The following is an 18,214-nucleotide window of genomic DNA, read 5'->3' on the forward strand; positions in this document are numbered from 1 at the left end:
ATTTAGTTTTGGTTGTGCACGCAAAAAGTAACAGCATTTAAAAATACTTGACACATTTCATAAGTTCTCACCACCAAAAGAATGTACAGTATTGTGCTTTATAGAATCTTGAGATAGAGTATGAAGAATTAAAATGCTATGCAGTGCTTTTAATCATAAACTAACACAAAATTTGGAATCTAACAGCCACTCCTTAGATGTTTCTTTCATCTGGAAGCCATCAAATCCTATTTGAAAACAAATATATTTTTTACATGTTCATCCTACCATTAGGATACCCAACCCCCTATAATTATACATAGTAAGAAAAAAAAACAACATAAAAGCCCTACCGTAGCTGTGACACCAAAAGACGAGCCAGAAGGCTGGCTCGGTTTTGAACTCATGCTGCTGTGAAGAAAAACAAACTTAAAAGGAAAAAAAAAAAAAAACTAAACTAAACAAAAATACCTTGCACAAAAAGCAAGGCTGGAAGACAAATTTAGCAGCATTACTCTTGAATTTCCTGGCTTTGTTGATTCGAGCCGCAAAATTAACATTTAAACGCCAAGATTCACATTTAAATATTTCCCTTCAAATCAGAAAAACAATAGCTCCTTCGGGATTTGAAATAACATGGGAAGGCACATAGAAATTTTCTTGAGTCGATTTGTTATTTACAAACTCATAGGGGATTTTTAAGAGAAGTTAAACGGAAGATGTTCTCAACAGACAGAAATAAGATATTCTACCCTATTGTTCCAGTTTATCGCTCAGACATAAATAATGGGCTGTACAACCTTATCTGAAAACAGTTGCGCAGTGCGTGCCTCACAGCCAGCCAATGAGAAGCCAACTCTCGGTGCTCCTACGGCTGACAGCACTTAAAGGCACCACCTTTTCTGGCCTTTTTTTTTTTTTCCCCCAAGAGACCGAGCTCTTGGTTACGCTGGTGTTTAGCACCTTTGTCGGGTTTTCCACTCACGAAGCCCCGCGGTTTAACTTCTGTTTGCAGAGCGCCATTACGGTTCAGGGGACGGCATTCAATGGATTTACTACTCCCCCAGCACAAGGCTCCAGAGGCGCCCTCCTTCTCAGGGTGAAATTACAGCTTCCCACGGCTGAGCTCTGAGCACTCCCTCATAAAACGTATTCCTTTCACACAGCAAGGGTGGGGTGAGAAATCCCACTTTTGAAGGGTTTAGAGGGCCGAGATTTGGGACTGGGTGCACGCCTCTCGGCGGCTTTTCAGGGGTTCACACGCCGCGCGCACCCAGCGCGTCCCCGGGGCGGTCCGCGGAGCGCCCGAGCCCAGAGACGAGAACAAAGGGGACGCGCTCGCCTCGGCTCCTCGGGGGCCGCCCGGCGCTGTCGCCAGCCCGCCCCCTCCCCGCGAGCCGCGGGGGCGCGCGCCCCTCCCCCCGCCCTGCCCCCTCGGCCCCGCGAAATGGCGGCTGCGCCACAAAATGGCAGCTGGGCCAGGCCGCGCCCAGGAGTTGACTGAGAAATAAAAGGCTTCACGGCTCCCTTCCCACAGCACAGCAATGCCGGCCTAGGCATCCTTTTCGTGGCTGTCGGGGCCTGGCCCTCCTCGGGCACTCGCGCGCCTTCGTGGCCGCAGGGCGACACGCCGGCCTTCCCACGCCGCCCCCTCAGTCTACAAAGGACGCGCCCCCTTCCTGCGTGTGCTGCCTCTGCTCTTCCAAACTGCCCCCTCTCCAAGGGACTCTTTCTTAAGGGAGTAAAAACTGGAAGGAACTGAGCCTAGAACGCCTGCCAGGCGATGCCCGCCTGCCCAGGACGCCCATCGGGCGGGCGCAGAAAGGGAGCGCCCCTTTCCTAGGGTCTCCTTACTCGCAGCTTTAGCTCCAAATAGAGAAAACAGGAAAGGGGAGCTCAAAGAACCCCCCCAAATGAGGGGAAACTAAGGAAACAGGGGTTAAGGAGGCCCTACACCAGTCCTTCGGCAACCACGTTACGCCCACAGCCCACTCGAGAGCGCAGCGAGGAGGCCCGCGTGGCCAGAGCGCGCAAGCAGTCCGCAGCGCGGATGTCGCCTGCACTCCACCACGCAAACATCCAGTGAGCGTTTTAGGCTGTTCATCGCTACCCCCTGCCCTGGCCCTTCCCCCTGTGGTGAGGGGCCTCGGGGGCTGGGCAGGGCACAGGAAGGAGCAGCTGCTGCAGTCCCCATGCTTTCCCCCTGGCGTGCGAGTCTCGGTAGGCTTGGGCTTTGCTTTAGCCGTCGCTGGATGGATAGAAGCAGAGCGGTGGCGGGCTGCTTTTAATTTTTCGCTTTCTTTCTCTCGAATGCTCTCTTCCCAGCACTCCCCATCCCCCAGCTTGCCCTGGGCTCCGTCTTTCCAGAAACTTCTCAGGGAAACTCAGCAAAAAGCCACAGGCTCCGCCACCACCTCCCTCCTAAAGCATGCGCAACAAGGCTGGGCGGCAAGCTCGGCGCGCGCGTGTGGGAGTGTGAGAGTGGTACGTGCGCGCGCGCGTCGGGCGGGGCGGGGCCGTTCTTTGCACAATAAAGAGAACAGGTTTTTCTTCCCTCCCCCAAAGTTCCGTCGTTGCGCAAGCGCATTGGGGCAACTCCCCTGGCCTTTGAGAGAAGAGGAAGGGGCAGGCGAAGCTCTCGAGTCGTTGCTCCGCGCGCCTGCGTACTGGGTCGTCTTCGCCGCGCTGTCTTCCGCGCTGCTTGTGGCAGCGTATTTGTGGTCAAGTGGTTTGAGCCAGTCCATTGTGCCCTATTCAGTGTTTCCTCAACTCCCACTCGCGGAAACTGTAGCCTTTGAGGCGTTATTAATTCTGTACCGTGGGTTTCCTGGAGATTAGCCTTCCCTTTGTGCCTCAGGGCTGAGGTTGGACTGTCTCGTTGTCCCCCTTCCACTGCTGCCTGCGCCATGTTTGGAATGGCTCCTGACTGGATTCGGTGCCTGGAGTGTGGTGGAGCCTCCTCCAAGTTTGGGGAAACAGCCCTGGCCTATGGACTAGGTGGTGGCCAGGCTGGCTTCCATCAGGCGCTGCCTGCAGTTCTTGCTCACTAAGCCAAAAGAGAGGTGTCCTTTATTTGGAAAGCCGCCCTTGGTCCTCGACGCAAGCCTCAGCTCGGGCTGGTCGCTAGGTTTGTCCTCGGCGGCGGATGCGGACAAAGAAAGGCCCCTGGCTACAGCTCTGTCGCCCTTTGCAGAATTGAGCTTGGAGGGCGGTAACCATTGTAACCGCATTTTTCTTAAGGTGCCTTTTGTTTTTTTTTTTCTCCCTTTCCTCTTCCCTTAGTGTGGCGGAAGTTATTGCCAGGGTTGTGGGTTGTTAACTTTCTCCGCCGCCCCCTCAAAAAATCCTGTCTGCTTTGCCATGTAATCCACTTCCATGCAACTCCCTTTTGGAAATCCAGCAACTTAAGCACGGTTCCCTGGGCAGGGCGTGGAGGCTTGCCACCTCTCCAGTCTGAGCTTTGTTTCCTTGCCACCCTTCCTTTTGAAGTACCTTTGTTTCCCTCGCGGAGTAATTCCCTTCCTATATCCGTTAGCGTGTAATGCACTTTCAAGTGCATCGGGTGCAAAGAGGGAGCTTGTTGTCGAAGAAAGCACGTTGGGGGCTCCTAAAGACTGACGTGGCAGTGGCAATTTGGCGTTTTACGGTCGCGAGCCGCATTTTGGCCCTGAAGTTCTTTGGCGGCGCTAACTTGCCGGCAGGTGCGAGTGCACCATTGACCACGCCGAGGCCGAGGTCAGTCCAGGTCACTGCTCTGGGCGGAGCCGCTCAGTGGGTTCTAAAGAAGGGAGATCTTTCTTCCTGGTGGGAGTTTTCAGTTGGTGCTAGATTCCTAACAGGAACTCAGTATATAAAAAGCTAGCTAGAGGCTGTTGAAGTACTATAGTAGCAAGCAGTAGAGTTCTCCCCCTCCCAACAAGGCTGTAATTTGAGGCTTGGAAAAGACCAGATCAAGTGTCCCTTGAATTTGCAGAATTTCTCTTAGAGATTCTGTTTTAACACATTGTGGTTAATGAGTCTTTAAAGCCAAAGTTCCTACAGTAAGGATAACACTACTAAATAAGGGGAAGAAAATTTTGAGTATGCACGTTTTATAATTTTAAATAGGCATAAAAACAAAGTTCTTATGTGCTGCCTAAAATTTAAAATCTCTGGAAACTGATCTTGAGGGGAACAATATCTTTAAGTTGAAAACTATGAAGGATAAAAGTATCCTGGTTTAAAGCCATTTTTTCAGGCGAATTTTTTTTTCCCCGGGTGCATTTTTTTCTTTAAAAGATTTATGCTTGGGAAAAAAAAAAAAAAAAGATTTATGCTTGGGTGTGTGTGTATATTGTCTTGTGGGGTGGGGAAAACACAACCCCCTTTCATTAGTTCATCTCACCATGCCCCTCCCACTAGCTCATGGTATATGGTGAAATCTTTAGTTATGACTCTTCATGGTTCTGTTTTCTTAGAAAAGCCATTTTAAGTTAATCTAGCATCTTCAAAGAGAGTTATCTTGAGGCATTCTCTCTTTTCAGCCAAAATATTTTCCAAACAGAAATGTAGGGCTGGCCCCGTGGTTTAGCGGTTAAGTGCGTGAGCTCCACTACTGGCAGCCTGGGTTTGGAACCCCGGGCACGCACCAACATACCACTTCTGCGGCCATGCTGAGGCCGCGTCCCACATGCAGCAGCTAGAAGGATGTGCAACTATGACATACAACTATCTACTGGGGCTTTGGGGAGAAAAAGGAGGAGGATTGGCTATAGATGTTAGCTCAGAGCCGGTCTTCCCCAGCAAAAAGAGGAGGATTAGCACGGATGTTAGCTCAGGGCTGATCTCCCTCACACACACACACAAAAAAAAGTGAAGGATGGTTCCCATGACTTTTGTAGTATATGGCCTGAAAAAATTCCATTATCTCATCTATCAAAATACTGAAATTTAACTTTTAAAACCTTAAAAATAATTCCAGCATTTAATTCAGAAATGTATCATGTCCTACCGAGTTTTAAAATAGAGTGTGGTTTTATTTTAAGCCAAAAGGTTTCAAGTGTCTAATTATGGAATCTTATATAAATTAGCCATCATTGCCATCCTGGAAATTAATGCAAAATGTTGAGGCAGTTATGTGATTTAAAGAAGCATTACTATTAAACAGTAATAATTGAATTAAAATGGAAATATATTTTAAACATTTTAAATCAAAAACATATTTCGAATGAGTACATAAGTAATTTTTTATTTGAATTCTCTATTTCAGACTAGAACCAGGCCTTTGAGAGGAGCAGTAGGGGAGCTTAAAAACCTAAATCTGCTGAAAATGTCAATACATATGTAACAAGTTACTAAACACATTTTATCTGGTATTATTGTTTTTGAGATTCTACCAAGTGCACTTTGATAGTTTTCTCTGAATTAATCAGTAGCCTTGATTTGCATTATTTATATTCTGCTTACTTCCTGATGTGTGTTACAACCTCCTAGACCTGGGGTATTTTGGCTAATGAATGTTATTTATAGTGAAGAGGTTAAGTTTTTTCTCACATGAGGATTAGCAGTAAAGTTTTAAAAGGTTGAATGAAATCTCTGAATTAACATAGAGAATAATATTTTGTTCATGGGGGATCTGTTAACATAAATATGTTGATTTAATGTAGTTAAGTATCAACATTTCAGAGGAACCTTTAACTAAAGTAACCCAGATGCTAACTTCCAAAAGTCATTTTATTATGTTTTTCTAATTATAAAAGCAGTACATGTTAACCAAAGAAAAGTTTAGAAAGCATAGACAAATAAAAACTTTAAAAAAATTCATGTTCTACCACATAGACACAGCCATGGTTAATATTTGCAAATACCGTTCCAGTCTATTTTTTATTTGATGCCATAAACATTAGTAAATTGTATTCATAATTCTAAATATTAGGTACATTAGCAGTAATTTCCTCATAGAGTGAAAAAAGTTACTTTCAGCAACTTTCAAAAGTTGCTAAAGCAAAGTTTAAACTTTATATTTAGTAGAAACAGAAGAATTGACTTTTAAAAATATTAGCCATTATATTCATTTCTGGCAAACTAAAAGAATGTGGAATAAATTAGCTTTCTTAGACGGTGGAACAGTAAAGTCAATTATGAAGTGTTGGCTTGCTAAAAGAATGATTTAGAGAAGGACTAGCTACCTAATACTGTTCAGCTGATTGGAGTTCTGATCATTTATGTATATATAATTTCACTGGAGTGCCCTTGCTATATCAAAGTAAGTCTGGTAATAGACTGGTCTCTTTCTTTTACCATTTGACGCTCAGAACTAGCAAGATATCAAACACTTTTTGAAAATAATATAGTAGTGTTGTCTGTTTTATTTTCTACTATTTTGAAAAAAACTGATTCTAATAATATGAAGGAGTATTGTCAAGTTCTCATGTGGTTGGGGCTTTCATCATTTTAGAGCTAGTTAATATATTTTTATATGATGTCTTTAGGAGCAAGTGCTTATATTTTAAGTATATGTTTTCTCATGAATTTAAATTTAATAACTTGGGATTCGATTTGTAACCAAATTCTTTTTAAATATCTGGTAACTGTTCTGTCCTTTTGTTTAAAGGGTGATATTAATTTATCTGCTCTATTGGCTAGGTTAGCATTCAAACCCTGAGTTTGAGGCTCAGATGCTTTCTCCAACTGGGCTTTCATTACTCGTGACTGAACTCTTTGAGCACATCTAGCATGCTAAATACAGAAGCTCCTCACAGTGTGAAAATAAGACCTGATTAAAAACACACCTATTTTAATTCCCTTTTGCAAATGGCTCTGCTTTAATGTTACCTTTCTGAATTATCTTTAATACTCAAATGAGGAAATTCACATCACTATCCATTTATGATAGATAAAAGAAGAGATCACACCCTACTTTTTGATCTTTTTCAGTGAGCATCAATTATTAATTGTTAAAAGAAAAAATCAGAGAATAACAGTGTTGCCTTCCTATTGAAAACATTCAAAGATAAATGCTTATGAAGAAATTCTGTCCTTGTAAATATTTGTAACAAGGAAAGAAACAGAGAAAAGCTTTCCTAGTGTTTCCTGATACATTGCCAATAAAAATGAAAAGCAGTGATAAAATCAAACACTTGATTTGGGGTGTGCAAAGGGCATGTACTTATCAATTTTGTTGTTATTAAGAGCTTTGCAGTAGAAAAAGTCAGCAAAAAAATGCAAGGTACTTCATACTTCATATGCAATCACTGCATATTGATTTGACTATAGGACCTGCCTATCATTGTGAAAATGTTATAAATTGATAATGGTATGTTTTTAACTTCAACTGATGCTTACTTTTGATATTAATATGAAATTAGCAGTCACCTGAATAGTGTTCATGATATTTTTATTGTGTGTTACTTCCAAATACTTTTACATATATTATCTCATTTGATACTTCTAGCAACCCTACTAGGTAGAGGAAACATATTTTTGTCCTCATTTTGCAAATAAAGATATTGAGACTTTGAGGATATAATTGATTTGCCTAGGCCATATAGCCAGTGCCAAAATTGGAACTGTAATTTTTGACTCTTAAGCCAGGGTTACTTCCATTATACTACCATGTCTCTCATTCATACCATCAGTGTTTTTCAGTATCCCCCAAAGTTGAAGATCAAGTAGTGCTTGTTATGCTAAAAGAATCAGTGAACAGCATGGACATTACTTTTTAACCTGTAAATATTAACTTTTATAGAGATAGATAGAATTTCCACTTGAATTGCTCATTTGAACCCGGAATCTATATGTGAGCTATTTTTCCTTCAAATGAATCTGCTTAATTGAAATTAGAGTAATATTTTTTTTGGCCTCATAACAGCACATTAAAAATTTGAACAGAAAAGGATTAAAATTTGTTTTAGTCATTAAATAATCTGCATGCCTATTTAGGCTGATGTCTTGACATTTTATAAACTGAGAATTCTGGGTCGGCCCTGTGGCTTAGCGGTTGAGTGCGCGCGCTCCGCTGCTGGCAGCCTGGGTTCAGATCCCGGGCGAGCACCGCTTCTCCGACCATGCTGAGGTCGCGTCCCACATACAGCAAGTAGAAGGATGTGCAACTATGACATACAACTATCTACTAGGGCTTTGGGGGGAAAAATAAATAAATAAAATCTTTATAAACTGAGAATTCTCTTTTGAGAGGTATATTTCAGATTTTTAAAAACCCAAGAAACTAGGGCCGGCCCCGTGGCTTAGCGGTTAAGTGAGCGTGCTCTGCTGCTGGCGGCCCAGGGTTCGGATCCCCAGCTCGCACCGACGCACCGCTTCTCCAGCCATGCTGAGGCCGCATCCCACATACAGCAACTAGAGGGATGTGCAGCTATGACATACAACTATCTATTGGGGCTTTGGGGGAAAAATAAATAAATAAAATTATTAAAAAAAAAAAAACCCAAGAAACTAAAATGAATACTTCGGTTGGTGTGTTTGGTGCCTCTAATTCTGAAAACAGCTATACTGATGAAACTAACACTAAGATAATCTGAGTATGAGGTGCTATCAAATGATGTTTAATGGGATTTTGCTAACTGTTCTTTACATTGTTAAACCAAGACTCTTTCTCAGTTTGATAAATCTCTGGTAAGATGAGAAATGATATTATCTTAATTTGACATTTACTCCTAATCTTTTTGACATTCTGTGATCCCTAAAGTTCTCTGAGAGAACTTTAACTTAACTTTGCTTAACAATTTGTATGTTAATAATCTTTCACCACAATTTCTCCTCCACTGCTTCCCAAAAGGTGAGGGGCTTGCAAGTATTTGTAAACAACTTTGCCCATTTCAAATTAAGTTACAAAAATTAAATATCTACTCTGCTTTTTACGTAGGGAAACAGCACTGCTGTAACAGGACCTTTAGGCTACTCTAAGCTTAATAACTACATTTAAAAAAAATTCAGTTGGTAAACATGTTGCTTTTTATTTTCACTTAATGTCTTCTTATTCTTGTGCCATGGAGAAAGTATTATAAATACATCTGTTTTGTGTGTGTGGGAGGAAGATCAGCCCTGAGCTAACATCCACACCAATCCTCCTCTTTTTGCTGAGGAAGACTGACCCTGAGCTAACATCCCTGCGGATCTTTCTCCACTTTATGTGGGAGGCCGCCATAGCATGGCCTGACAAGCAGTGCATCGGTGCGTGCCCGGATCCGACCCCCTGAGCGGCCAGCAGCAGAGCGCGCGCACTTAACTGCTACACCACGCAGCCAGCCCCTAAATACATCTTAATTGGTTCTTATTTTGTTCTTATTCTTGATTGTTCTGTGTAAGTCATAGATGGATACAAAATATCGTATTTAATAATTACTCTAACTAATCTCTCTTCTAATGATTTTGCTTCTAAAAGGCCCCCTTTTTTTCAGCCCATGAATTTTTCTTCAGCATGATTTTAACTGAAGGCTGCCTTCAAGGTGAGATATACTCTTTATTTCTCTAATTGCAAGATGCTGTTTTCTGAATCCTCGTCTTTGTCAGTTGCCCCTTTGAATGCAATTGAGCTGAACCTCTTCTGTTCTTCATGGTGACACTTTACTCTTTCCCAAGAGGATTCAGCTATTTCAGAGCCTGTCAGGTTTTAAGTGAGTAATTTACTTCATATTTTGAAATGTGTTTCAAATTGTGGTTGCTTATACTGAAATTCATGCTTCATGGAAAAACCCACGTCAGTTCAATGCTTATAACTGCAGCCACATATACAAAACTACACAGGTCTTGAGTTTAGGTAACAGTGTGCTGGCCTGACACTCCTTACATGATAGTTGTTGTGACAGAGAAATGGCCAATCTTACATCTGAATGTAGGTTGATTTGCTTTTACTTTTACTGAGGAATCAATTTCATAATATTTTTGTTCTTGAAAAAACTACTTGGAGCTTTGCTGTCTGTGAAACAAAAGAATTTAATTATGCACAGGTGACCCCAGGTGTTAGTGCCATTGTTTATAGTGAGCTTATTTTCCAATTGAAAATAGCATAGTTTGATGATAAACTGGCTTGTATTTAAGGAAACAATGAATGAGACCACATATTTCAAATCTGGTGTGTACCTGACGCACCACACTGATATTTTATTTCTGTAGATAAAATATAGAAAAGAAAATTGAGTTGCTAACTGTTCGAAACAACTCACTTTTTCTGGACTCATTACAGTCGCCTTAATTTTGTCGGTTTTCCCTGGGGCTTTGCTAACTGGCCTTTATATAGAAGTTCAACTGTAGGCTTTAAAAGCCCTTCAGCCTGGAAAGGCTGGAGGTCTAATCCCTTCCTCTGCGTAAATATTAAATTATAGTAAATCCTCTGCGGGGAACATTAGACATGTAACTGTCTCATTCAGTTCTATTCCTGGTATACCGTAACGGTCAGCAAGGAGATCGTGCAAAAAGTTTCGTAAGATCCTGTATAAAATAAAGTTGCTTAACGTTACAAGCTAATGATTCTTGGGAGGGATGGTTTCTGAAGCCGTCACTGCTTAGCTGGGCGGTGAGAAGGACGGCCTTCTGACACTTTCCCAAGCAGGCGGGGATCCAAGTGCCCGGAAGCGGCCAGACACTGGCCGAAGGGTGAGCAGGGGAAGGGGTCCTGGCTTCTCCTAGGAGAGAGGCCTTGGCAGCCGCTTTCACACGCCGCCCTGTCAAAACCAACCCCATTTCTCTTTTCTTCCCCCAGGCCGGCGCCTGGGACCCCCGCTCTAGCGGCTGGAGGGCGTCCCTGCCTCTGCACCCGCGGCGCCGGGGACTGACTGACTGCCCGCCCCGCAGCCGGCTCCCCGTGCTGCTGCGCGCCTGCGCACCGGGACCGAGCGCGCGAGCGTCCCTTCCCGGCCCCGCGTTCCTCCCTCCTCCGCGCGCCTGCGCGCCGGCTGGGAGGAACTCGGCGTCTCGGCCTCGGCGGGCGGGCGGATGCGCGCGCGCCCGCGGCGAGGGAGGCGGGCCGCGCGCGCCGGTGGGAAGCGTCCGGCTGCCACAGCGCCAGCTCCGTCGTAGTCGCCGCCGCCCGGGTCCCGCTCGCCCCTCCTCCCTGCTCCCCCGCCCGCCGCCGCCCGGGCGCATGCGCCGCCGGAGCGCGGGGGTCGGCTTTGGGTGTGTGGTGGCGGCAGAGCGGAGCTGCGAGGCCCGAGAGTCAGAACCTGGGGGAGAGGGATGGTCTCTGCACGGTGGGGACCCGGAGGAGCCGCCGCCGCTGCCGACGCCACCGCCGCAGCCGCCGCCGCCGCCGCCTCGGCGCCCGCCTCCCGGTGCTGACGGGCTCGTACGAAGCCGGCGAGGGGGAGCCCGCACCAGCGGTCGCCGGCACGCCGCCCAGCATGGTCCGGGAAACCAGGCACCTCTGGGTGGGCAACTTACCGGAGAATGTGCGGGAAGAGAAGATCATCGAGCATTTCAAACGGTGAGTGAGTGACACGAGGCCCGGGCCGCGCTCTCTCCTCGGGTGCCGCTGCCCGCTCCGGCCCGTTGCCGGCCCCTCCCCGTGCGCTGGACTGGTGCGGGGACCCGGGCCAGACCCACGACGGGTGCGGGCAGCGCGGGCCGCCTGGCCGTCCTCGGCCCGCGTCGCGGCGCTGGGCCTCAGCGGAGCGGGCCCGGCTGCCCTTCCCGGTGAGGAGGAGGCTGCGGCTCGGCCTCCGCGAAGCTGGCGCCGGGAGGGTGCCCTCACGCTGGCACGGCAGCCGTGGGGTCGCGTCCTTGCGCGCCCCTGCCCCGGGCGGCGGCCGGCCGGGACCCGAACCCCTAGCCCGCCCCCCGGCTGACCCCGGAGTCCCGCGGCAAGTCCCCTCCTCGCCCAGCGGACGCATGGAAGCGTCTGACCTAGAGAGGATTTTGTGCGGAAGGAAAGGTTGCACATCAACAGCAGTCTTGGTGGTACTGTAGGAGCGTCTGGGAACTGGGAAGACGCTGCTAGGTTCCAGGGACCCCTCACGGAAGGTTTACAGACCTAGAAACTAAATGAAAATGGCAGACGCACGTTTTTTGCTTTTTTTTTGTTTTTGCGCGGTTGGGTAGAGGGTGGTGTCTGAAAATAAGTTGGTGCGCCTGTTTGGGCTCGTTGGCCTTCCTTCGTCCTCCGGGGTCTGGATGGGGGACGTGGGCCCGAGCGCTGCCGGGGCAGGTCCGCCGCACGTCGGCGGTCGGAACCTCGGGTCTCCGCGCCGCGGCCGCGCTGGCTCAGCGCTGGAGAGCCGCCTCGGGAAGGGTGGGGTGTCCCTCCCACCCAGGATTCTGTAATCAAGGCTTTTCACATTAGAAGATGTAGCTTTTTAAAAAAAAAAACTTCCCGGGACGTTTTTGGTCCATGAAATATAAGAATAAACGTTGCTCTTGATACGTCTTACTCGTTTGGTAGCGTTCGGCGCTCGTGTTCTCTGTGAAATGTGTCTACTACAGCTGCGAGTGTCCTCGGTGTCAATGCTGAAAATGACGATGTACTTCGCTTGGTGCAAATTGAGAAGGACAGTAGCAGATCCGTGACTGTCCTCGAAAATGACTGTCTCTTCCGATAGTGAGGACCCTGACGGGCTTTAAGTTTGGTTTGCTCTTAATTGCTCTCACTACTGTCTAGTGAGTGAAGGGATTATGGAGCGCCCTTATTAGTGAGTCACCATGGGAAAAATAGATTGCGTCGCTCGCTCGGGAGCAGCTTGGATAAGGAAATGGAAGCAGCGGCGGCAGAGCTCCGCTCTGTCTTTTAAATGGAGGATCATTGATTCTGTTGGAGGCTGCTGTTACTGGGGTATTACATCTTCACCGCTGGAACGCGCGTCTGCGCGTGTCCGCGTGTGAAAGGAACCGGGAATAGTGAGGCCATTCATAACCTGCTGAAGCTGTCCTCGGCGGGGCGGGGGGAGGCACGCTTCCAGGGACTCCCCCGGTGTTTACTACCTTGTGCTGAGGAACCAGGCGAGGGGAACGCAGGGAGCAAAAACGCCTCTGTCCTCTGTGATAAAGGCGAGACCTCCGGCTCGATTGGGAAGCAGATGGGAACTTTCTCTTTCTGGCGCTGCTCCACGCCCCCCTCCCCCCCAATGTCTTCAGTGTCTTGGTGGAAAAGTCATTTAGGTGCAGATTATTGGAGTGGAAAAGCCACTCAGTTGTGCTCACTTGTATCTCCTTGTGGACCTTCTCTGTAGGTCTCTGCCTGGGAAATTCGTCTGCACCGACGTGAAAACACGTGCATTTGCAGCGTTCGCTTTGCTCCTCAGTGTTGTGTGGCCAGACGTGTCATTTCGCATTATGCAGATTCCAGAGACATTGCATGCCGATCGCGGGGAGTTTGACCCCTCTGCAAGATGAAGGGTTGGGGGGAGGAAAGAGGAAATCGTCCAAGGGAGTTTTGGAAGATTTTTAAGTGGATGGTGCTGCGGTCCGGCTTGTGTGAATGACTTTCTAAAATGGCGGCCAGGACCCACTTTATGTGGGAATCAGCAGAGCAGATCTCAGAATGCACAGAGGGAGGAGGGGGCGGAGGATGCGAGCTGCCTAGGAAAGCGGCGGGCTGAGGAACGTTTCCGTATTAGAGGGCTTAGTTGGCACGTTGCTCACCACTGCATTTAAAGGAGTATCTTGCTTATTGCAGAGCAAAAGTAGATGCTATTGATAAAAGATTATTTTAAAACTAAGCAGACTGTGTCCCTGAAACTCTTTTATTTTAACAACGACTTTTGAAATTTTTAAACAAATTTACTTAGCTCTTTGAATAGATAGTACATTCGTATGAGTTTGAAGAGTGCAAAAAGATTTTCAAAGAAAAATCTCCCCTTCACCTCTGACCTTGGGATTCCCAATTCCCATCCTCCCCTTCCCAGCCCCACCCCCCAAAAGTTAATCCCTATTTCTGGTTTCTTGTTTATCTTTAAACATGTACAAGAAATGTTCTTGTCCTAGTTTGGAGGAATTCAAGGCCTTTTATCTCTGTTGTAGAGAATGTTTTGTAAAATGTGTGATTGCTACCGGGAGGGAAACTAAATCTGAATGATTTAATCGAAAGGGATAAAAAGGTAATTGTACCAGAATGATAGCTCTGAAAGAAAATTGAAGGATATTCACTTCTGGTGTCTTGTAGAAATCAGAATGAGAAAAACCATGCAATACCTGTATTAAAAATGAGGTTTAAGTGCCTATGTTTACCCTTTTCCCTAGCTGATTACAACATTAACTAATAACTGTTTTACAGGATTAAGAGGTGTACGCTGGGAATACATTACATAAAACGTTTTCAAAATGAATATTCCTGTAACAGTGATTAGGCTTTTGTAGTAAGTGTTTGGATTTAAAAAAAAAAAAAAAAAGATTAAACGAAATGGCTTTGGGAGCAGGGCATTTTAGAGGCATTTTAGGGGAGTTAGGGGATGGGGGGAAGGGAGCCAGAGCCGATGCATTTTTTATTTATATTTTGATCAATATTTTTGGTAGAAAATAGATTGAGGGAAGGATGCTGATTTGGTTTTTTCCCTCTGTACCAAAGAAGGACCAAACCTTTAAAACGTAATAAGAGCGTTTTCAAAATTTGGCTTTACCTTTTTGCAATAAGAATACATCTATTGTGTTCATTATCTTTACAGCTTTCAGTATGCTGGTTGAAAAAAATAAATGAAGATGATTTCTGAATCAGATTTTAGTTAACAGAGGTCCGTTGCAGGGACTGCGTTTGCACAATAGAGAAAGTCCTTTCCTTTGTATGTTAGCTGCGTTGAAGGGGGAAGGGAGGAATAATACAACAATTGGTTGCTGTCTTTTAGTTGTAAGAGGGAGAGAGGTGTGTGCAGAGGAGACTCCCTGAATTAGAATGAGCAAATAAATAGAACCCTTTAAAGGATATAAAACTCTCTATATCATTTTCAGGTTTTAAGTGAATCACATATTTAAGTTCTTCCCAACCATCCCCCAGTTTTAGAGAACAGGTTCAAGATGCAGAGGTTGAGCAAGGTAGCAGCTCGTGTAAAAATTTTGTCAAAGAATGAGACCCATTTAAAAATGTGTTTCGTATTTGCTAATTTTAAATGTCTTATCACAGCGTTTTTCCTGAGTTGAAATAACAGTAATATACCTTATGTGTTACATGTATTTGGATATCTTTACTTCTGGGACACAACGTAAAATATTATGGAAGAGTTTCCTTGTCATTACATACTCTATAACTAGAGATGTTTTTAGACTTAAAACAGATTTGACTCAGGTAGCTTACATCATTGCTACATGGTTTCTTCTTTTGAGCCTAGCCAGTTTCTGTGTAGAAACACCTCTGATTTTGAATGTTATAATTTTGAATATCTGTTTTCATGATAGGCTTTTGCACATTAAAAAAAATTTTTTTTTCAGAGTATCTTGAGAAATAACATTAAAAAGTTAATACAGAATGCTTATTAATATGTTGTATTTTATTTCCTGAGTAAAATGCCTCTGGCAGATTGGAGGAAAACATAGGGCTGAGTGCCAGGAAGAATGATGGTGTTTGACTTGTGTAGAGGGCATCTTTTTCCAACTGCCTTTCTTGTAGACTCTTGATTGCTCAGGCATTATGTTGTTTGTTACACTTATGAAGATATTTCAGGCTTGATTTATGAGACATTTTTAATCCTGTGAGCACTAATGCTTTGGGAAAATTTATATACAAGTTATAAAGATAGGTGGTAATGTGCAAGTTTTTCCAAATAGTCTTCCAAGTCTTACTTTCCCCTTAGTTTGAAATTTTGCTTAAATTTAAAAAAATATTTGAACTATTTCATGAAAACTAGCATAACAATTGGAGACGATATATTTCTCTACTTTTAAGAATCCCTAATGTTTGAGATGTAGTTAACTAGTCCACAGTATTTAAACATGGTAGTCTGAAAATACCCTGAGTGTATATATTCATAAAAATTGGGTTCCTGAATTTGATTATTGGATGATGTGAAAAAAATGTTGTTCAGCACCTTGAAACAGACATAGATTAACTGGTTGAACAAGGAGACTAAATAAAGTAACATTTTTCTATAGTTAAATTTCTAGCCTATTTGTTTTCTTTTTCTTTCTTTATTATTGTTATTATTTGCCTTACAGCTACTCATGTTGTGAATGAAAATAGCACAATCTATTGTGGAAACATATTACAATGTTTAATCATTTTATTAGAAATCATATAATTTTTGTGTGCTATCTAGCTGGTTTTTAGTGCGTGGAAATATGCTTTGCAGTGAAAAGATATTCTTGATATAATTTTAAAGTGTTGCAGTATTCAGATTTTTCCCTCTACATGTGTCTCTGTCTGCCAAGTTGAAAATTATAAACATCTAAAAAAAACACCCACAATGGAATCTCTCTATAAAACTTTAATTTAGTGAATTCTTGGATTTAATTACTTAGGATTTTATTTTGAATATAGAGATGAATTGAATAGCATATTTAAAGATTTTCATTATATAATATAAGGAACTGCTTCAATTCTTACAGTTAAGGAATATTTGTGGGAAAATTCAACACTTATTATTGCTTGTCCTGTATATGTGGTGCTAGATTTTTAGGTGAACGTTGAACTCTAGGGGTATGTACATGTCTTAGTGTCTATGTATTAGATGATGAGTTTGGGTTGCTTGAGAACATTGACAAATGAAATGATGATTTTCTGATTATACCTTGTATTGACTTTGTTACATTCCTATCATGTTTACGCACGGTATATGTACTTTTACGTGTAATACATTCATGGTTTCTTTGATTGTGAAAATTGACTCAAAGTGATTTTTTTTTAACCTTCATCCCATCATTTTATTCCTTTGATTTAAAACTAAGACATTCGTACTCTTCTTAAGAATATTTTGTGTTTTACAAAACTACATTTGGCATATAGTGATTTGTATCTTTTATAAATCAATAAATTCGTGGTAGTTTTTTTGTCTCAGCCATTAATTTTTAAAAATTATGCTGTCTGCAGTAAAGGCTCTTGTGCGTTCAAGATTATTTAAAAGTCACCTTGGATTAAAAGAAAGAAGATTTAAAAAGTTCATTACTTTATTATTATATCAAAAGGATATTAGAATATTCAATGGAAACTATTACCATCTAGACCAGAATTTAGAAGGTACTTAAACTTGGATAGGAAAATATATCTTTATTTTCATTAGCCTCTTACCAGAATTTAGTATTTCCTTCAATTATAAGGTAGTAGTATCATGGTAGTATCAACATAGTAGTATGAGTAGTATACCTGTGATTTCACCACCAACACAAACCAGGTGTATTTTCATATTTTACATTACAGTTGCAGATATTTATGCTCATCATAACTTGGAAATTACAGTAGCTGTTAGACTTGCCACTAGATATTTTTAGTTAATGCATTAATGAAGGTACATATATATTACTATATGACCAATATGTGTTATAGATATTTTTAAAATTCTATGTTGGAGAATTTTGAACATAAACAAAAGTAGAAAAATAGTAAATGAATCCCATGTACCCATCATTCATCGCCAACAACCATCAACCACGACTTATCCTGCCTTAGGAGGAAAAATAAAGCAAGGGAGGAGATAGAGAGTATTAGGGGTGGGGGTGATGAGGAAGGCCTCTTTGAAAAGATGGCATTTGATATACCAGAATGAAAGCCTCTCCATACCTAGATCCACTTCTCTCTTTCCTGTCTTATTTTTTTCATTTAAAATTTATTTTGAAATAGTTCAGGAACAGTACAAAGAATTCCAGTATCCCCTTCACCCAAATTCCCCAGTTGTTAACATTTTGCCACATTTTCTCCATGACCCTCTCTTGTCTTTTTCTGGCGTGATATCCTATCACCCCTAAACGCTCTGGTGTATACCTCCCCAAAGGACACTCTCCTGCATTGCACCATACAGTCTTCCCAGTTGGGAAATCAGCATTGGTTCAACACTACTACCCAATCCATAGACCTCATTCAAGTGATGCCAGCCATCCCAACAATGTCTCTTTTTCATTTTTGGGCCAGAATCCTATCCAGTACCACGTGTTGCCTTTGGTCATTGTGTCTCATCAGTCTGGAACAGTTTTTCAGTCTTATCCTATTTCTCATGTGCCTGATAGCCTTAAAGAGCCTTTCTAAAGGCTAAAGAGTCTTTCATTCTGCAGGATGACCTGGGTCTGTCCAGTATTACCTCATGACCAGATCAGGTCATGCATTCTTGGCAGGAATACCACAGAAGTGATTCTTTGCTCTTCTCAGAGTATCGTATAAGAAGCCAAAAACAGT

The 18,214-nt window shown here is 43.6% G+C and overlaps 1 protein-coding gene and 1 long non-coding RNA gene across 2 annotated transcripts in view; both read left to right on the forward strand.

Moving 5' to 3' along the window:
- The first annotated feature begins 1,505 nt into the window (after positions 1 to 1,505).
- LOC131412852 (uncharacterized) lies at positions 1,506 to 10,845 on the forward strand. The gene is made up of 3 exons (XR_009221859.1): positions 1,506 to 3,219; positions 9,378 to 9,425; positions 10,679 to 10,845. It is a non-coding gene; the product is annotated as an uncharacterized LOC131412852 (long non-coding RNA).
- A 126-nt stretch (positions 10,846 to 10,971) lies between these two features.
- The window catches only part of SPEN (spen family transcriptional repressor), an 83,385-nt gene continuing 76,142 nt past the window's right edge, over positions 10,972 to 18,214 (forward strand). Inside the window, exon 1 of the mRNA XM_058552964.1 lies at positions 10,972 to 11,398. Coding sequence (XP_058408947.1) covers positions 11,316 to 11,398 — 83 coding nt within the window. The 5' untranslated portion in view covers positions 10,972 to 11,315. The remainder of the gene's footprint in view (positions 11,399 to 18,214) is intronic.

Source organism: Diceros bicornis, chromosome 13 (assembly GCF_020826845.1).
Source record: "Diceros bicornis minor isolate mBicDic1 chromosome 13, mDicBic1.mat.cur, whole genome shotgun sequence".
NCBI lineage: Eukaryota > Metazoa > Chordata > Mammalia > Perissodactyla > Rhinocerotidae > Diceros > Diceros bicornis.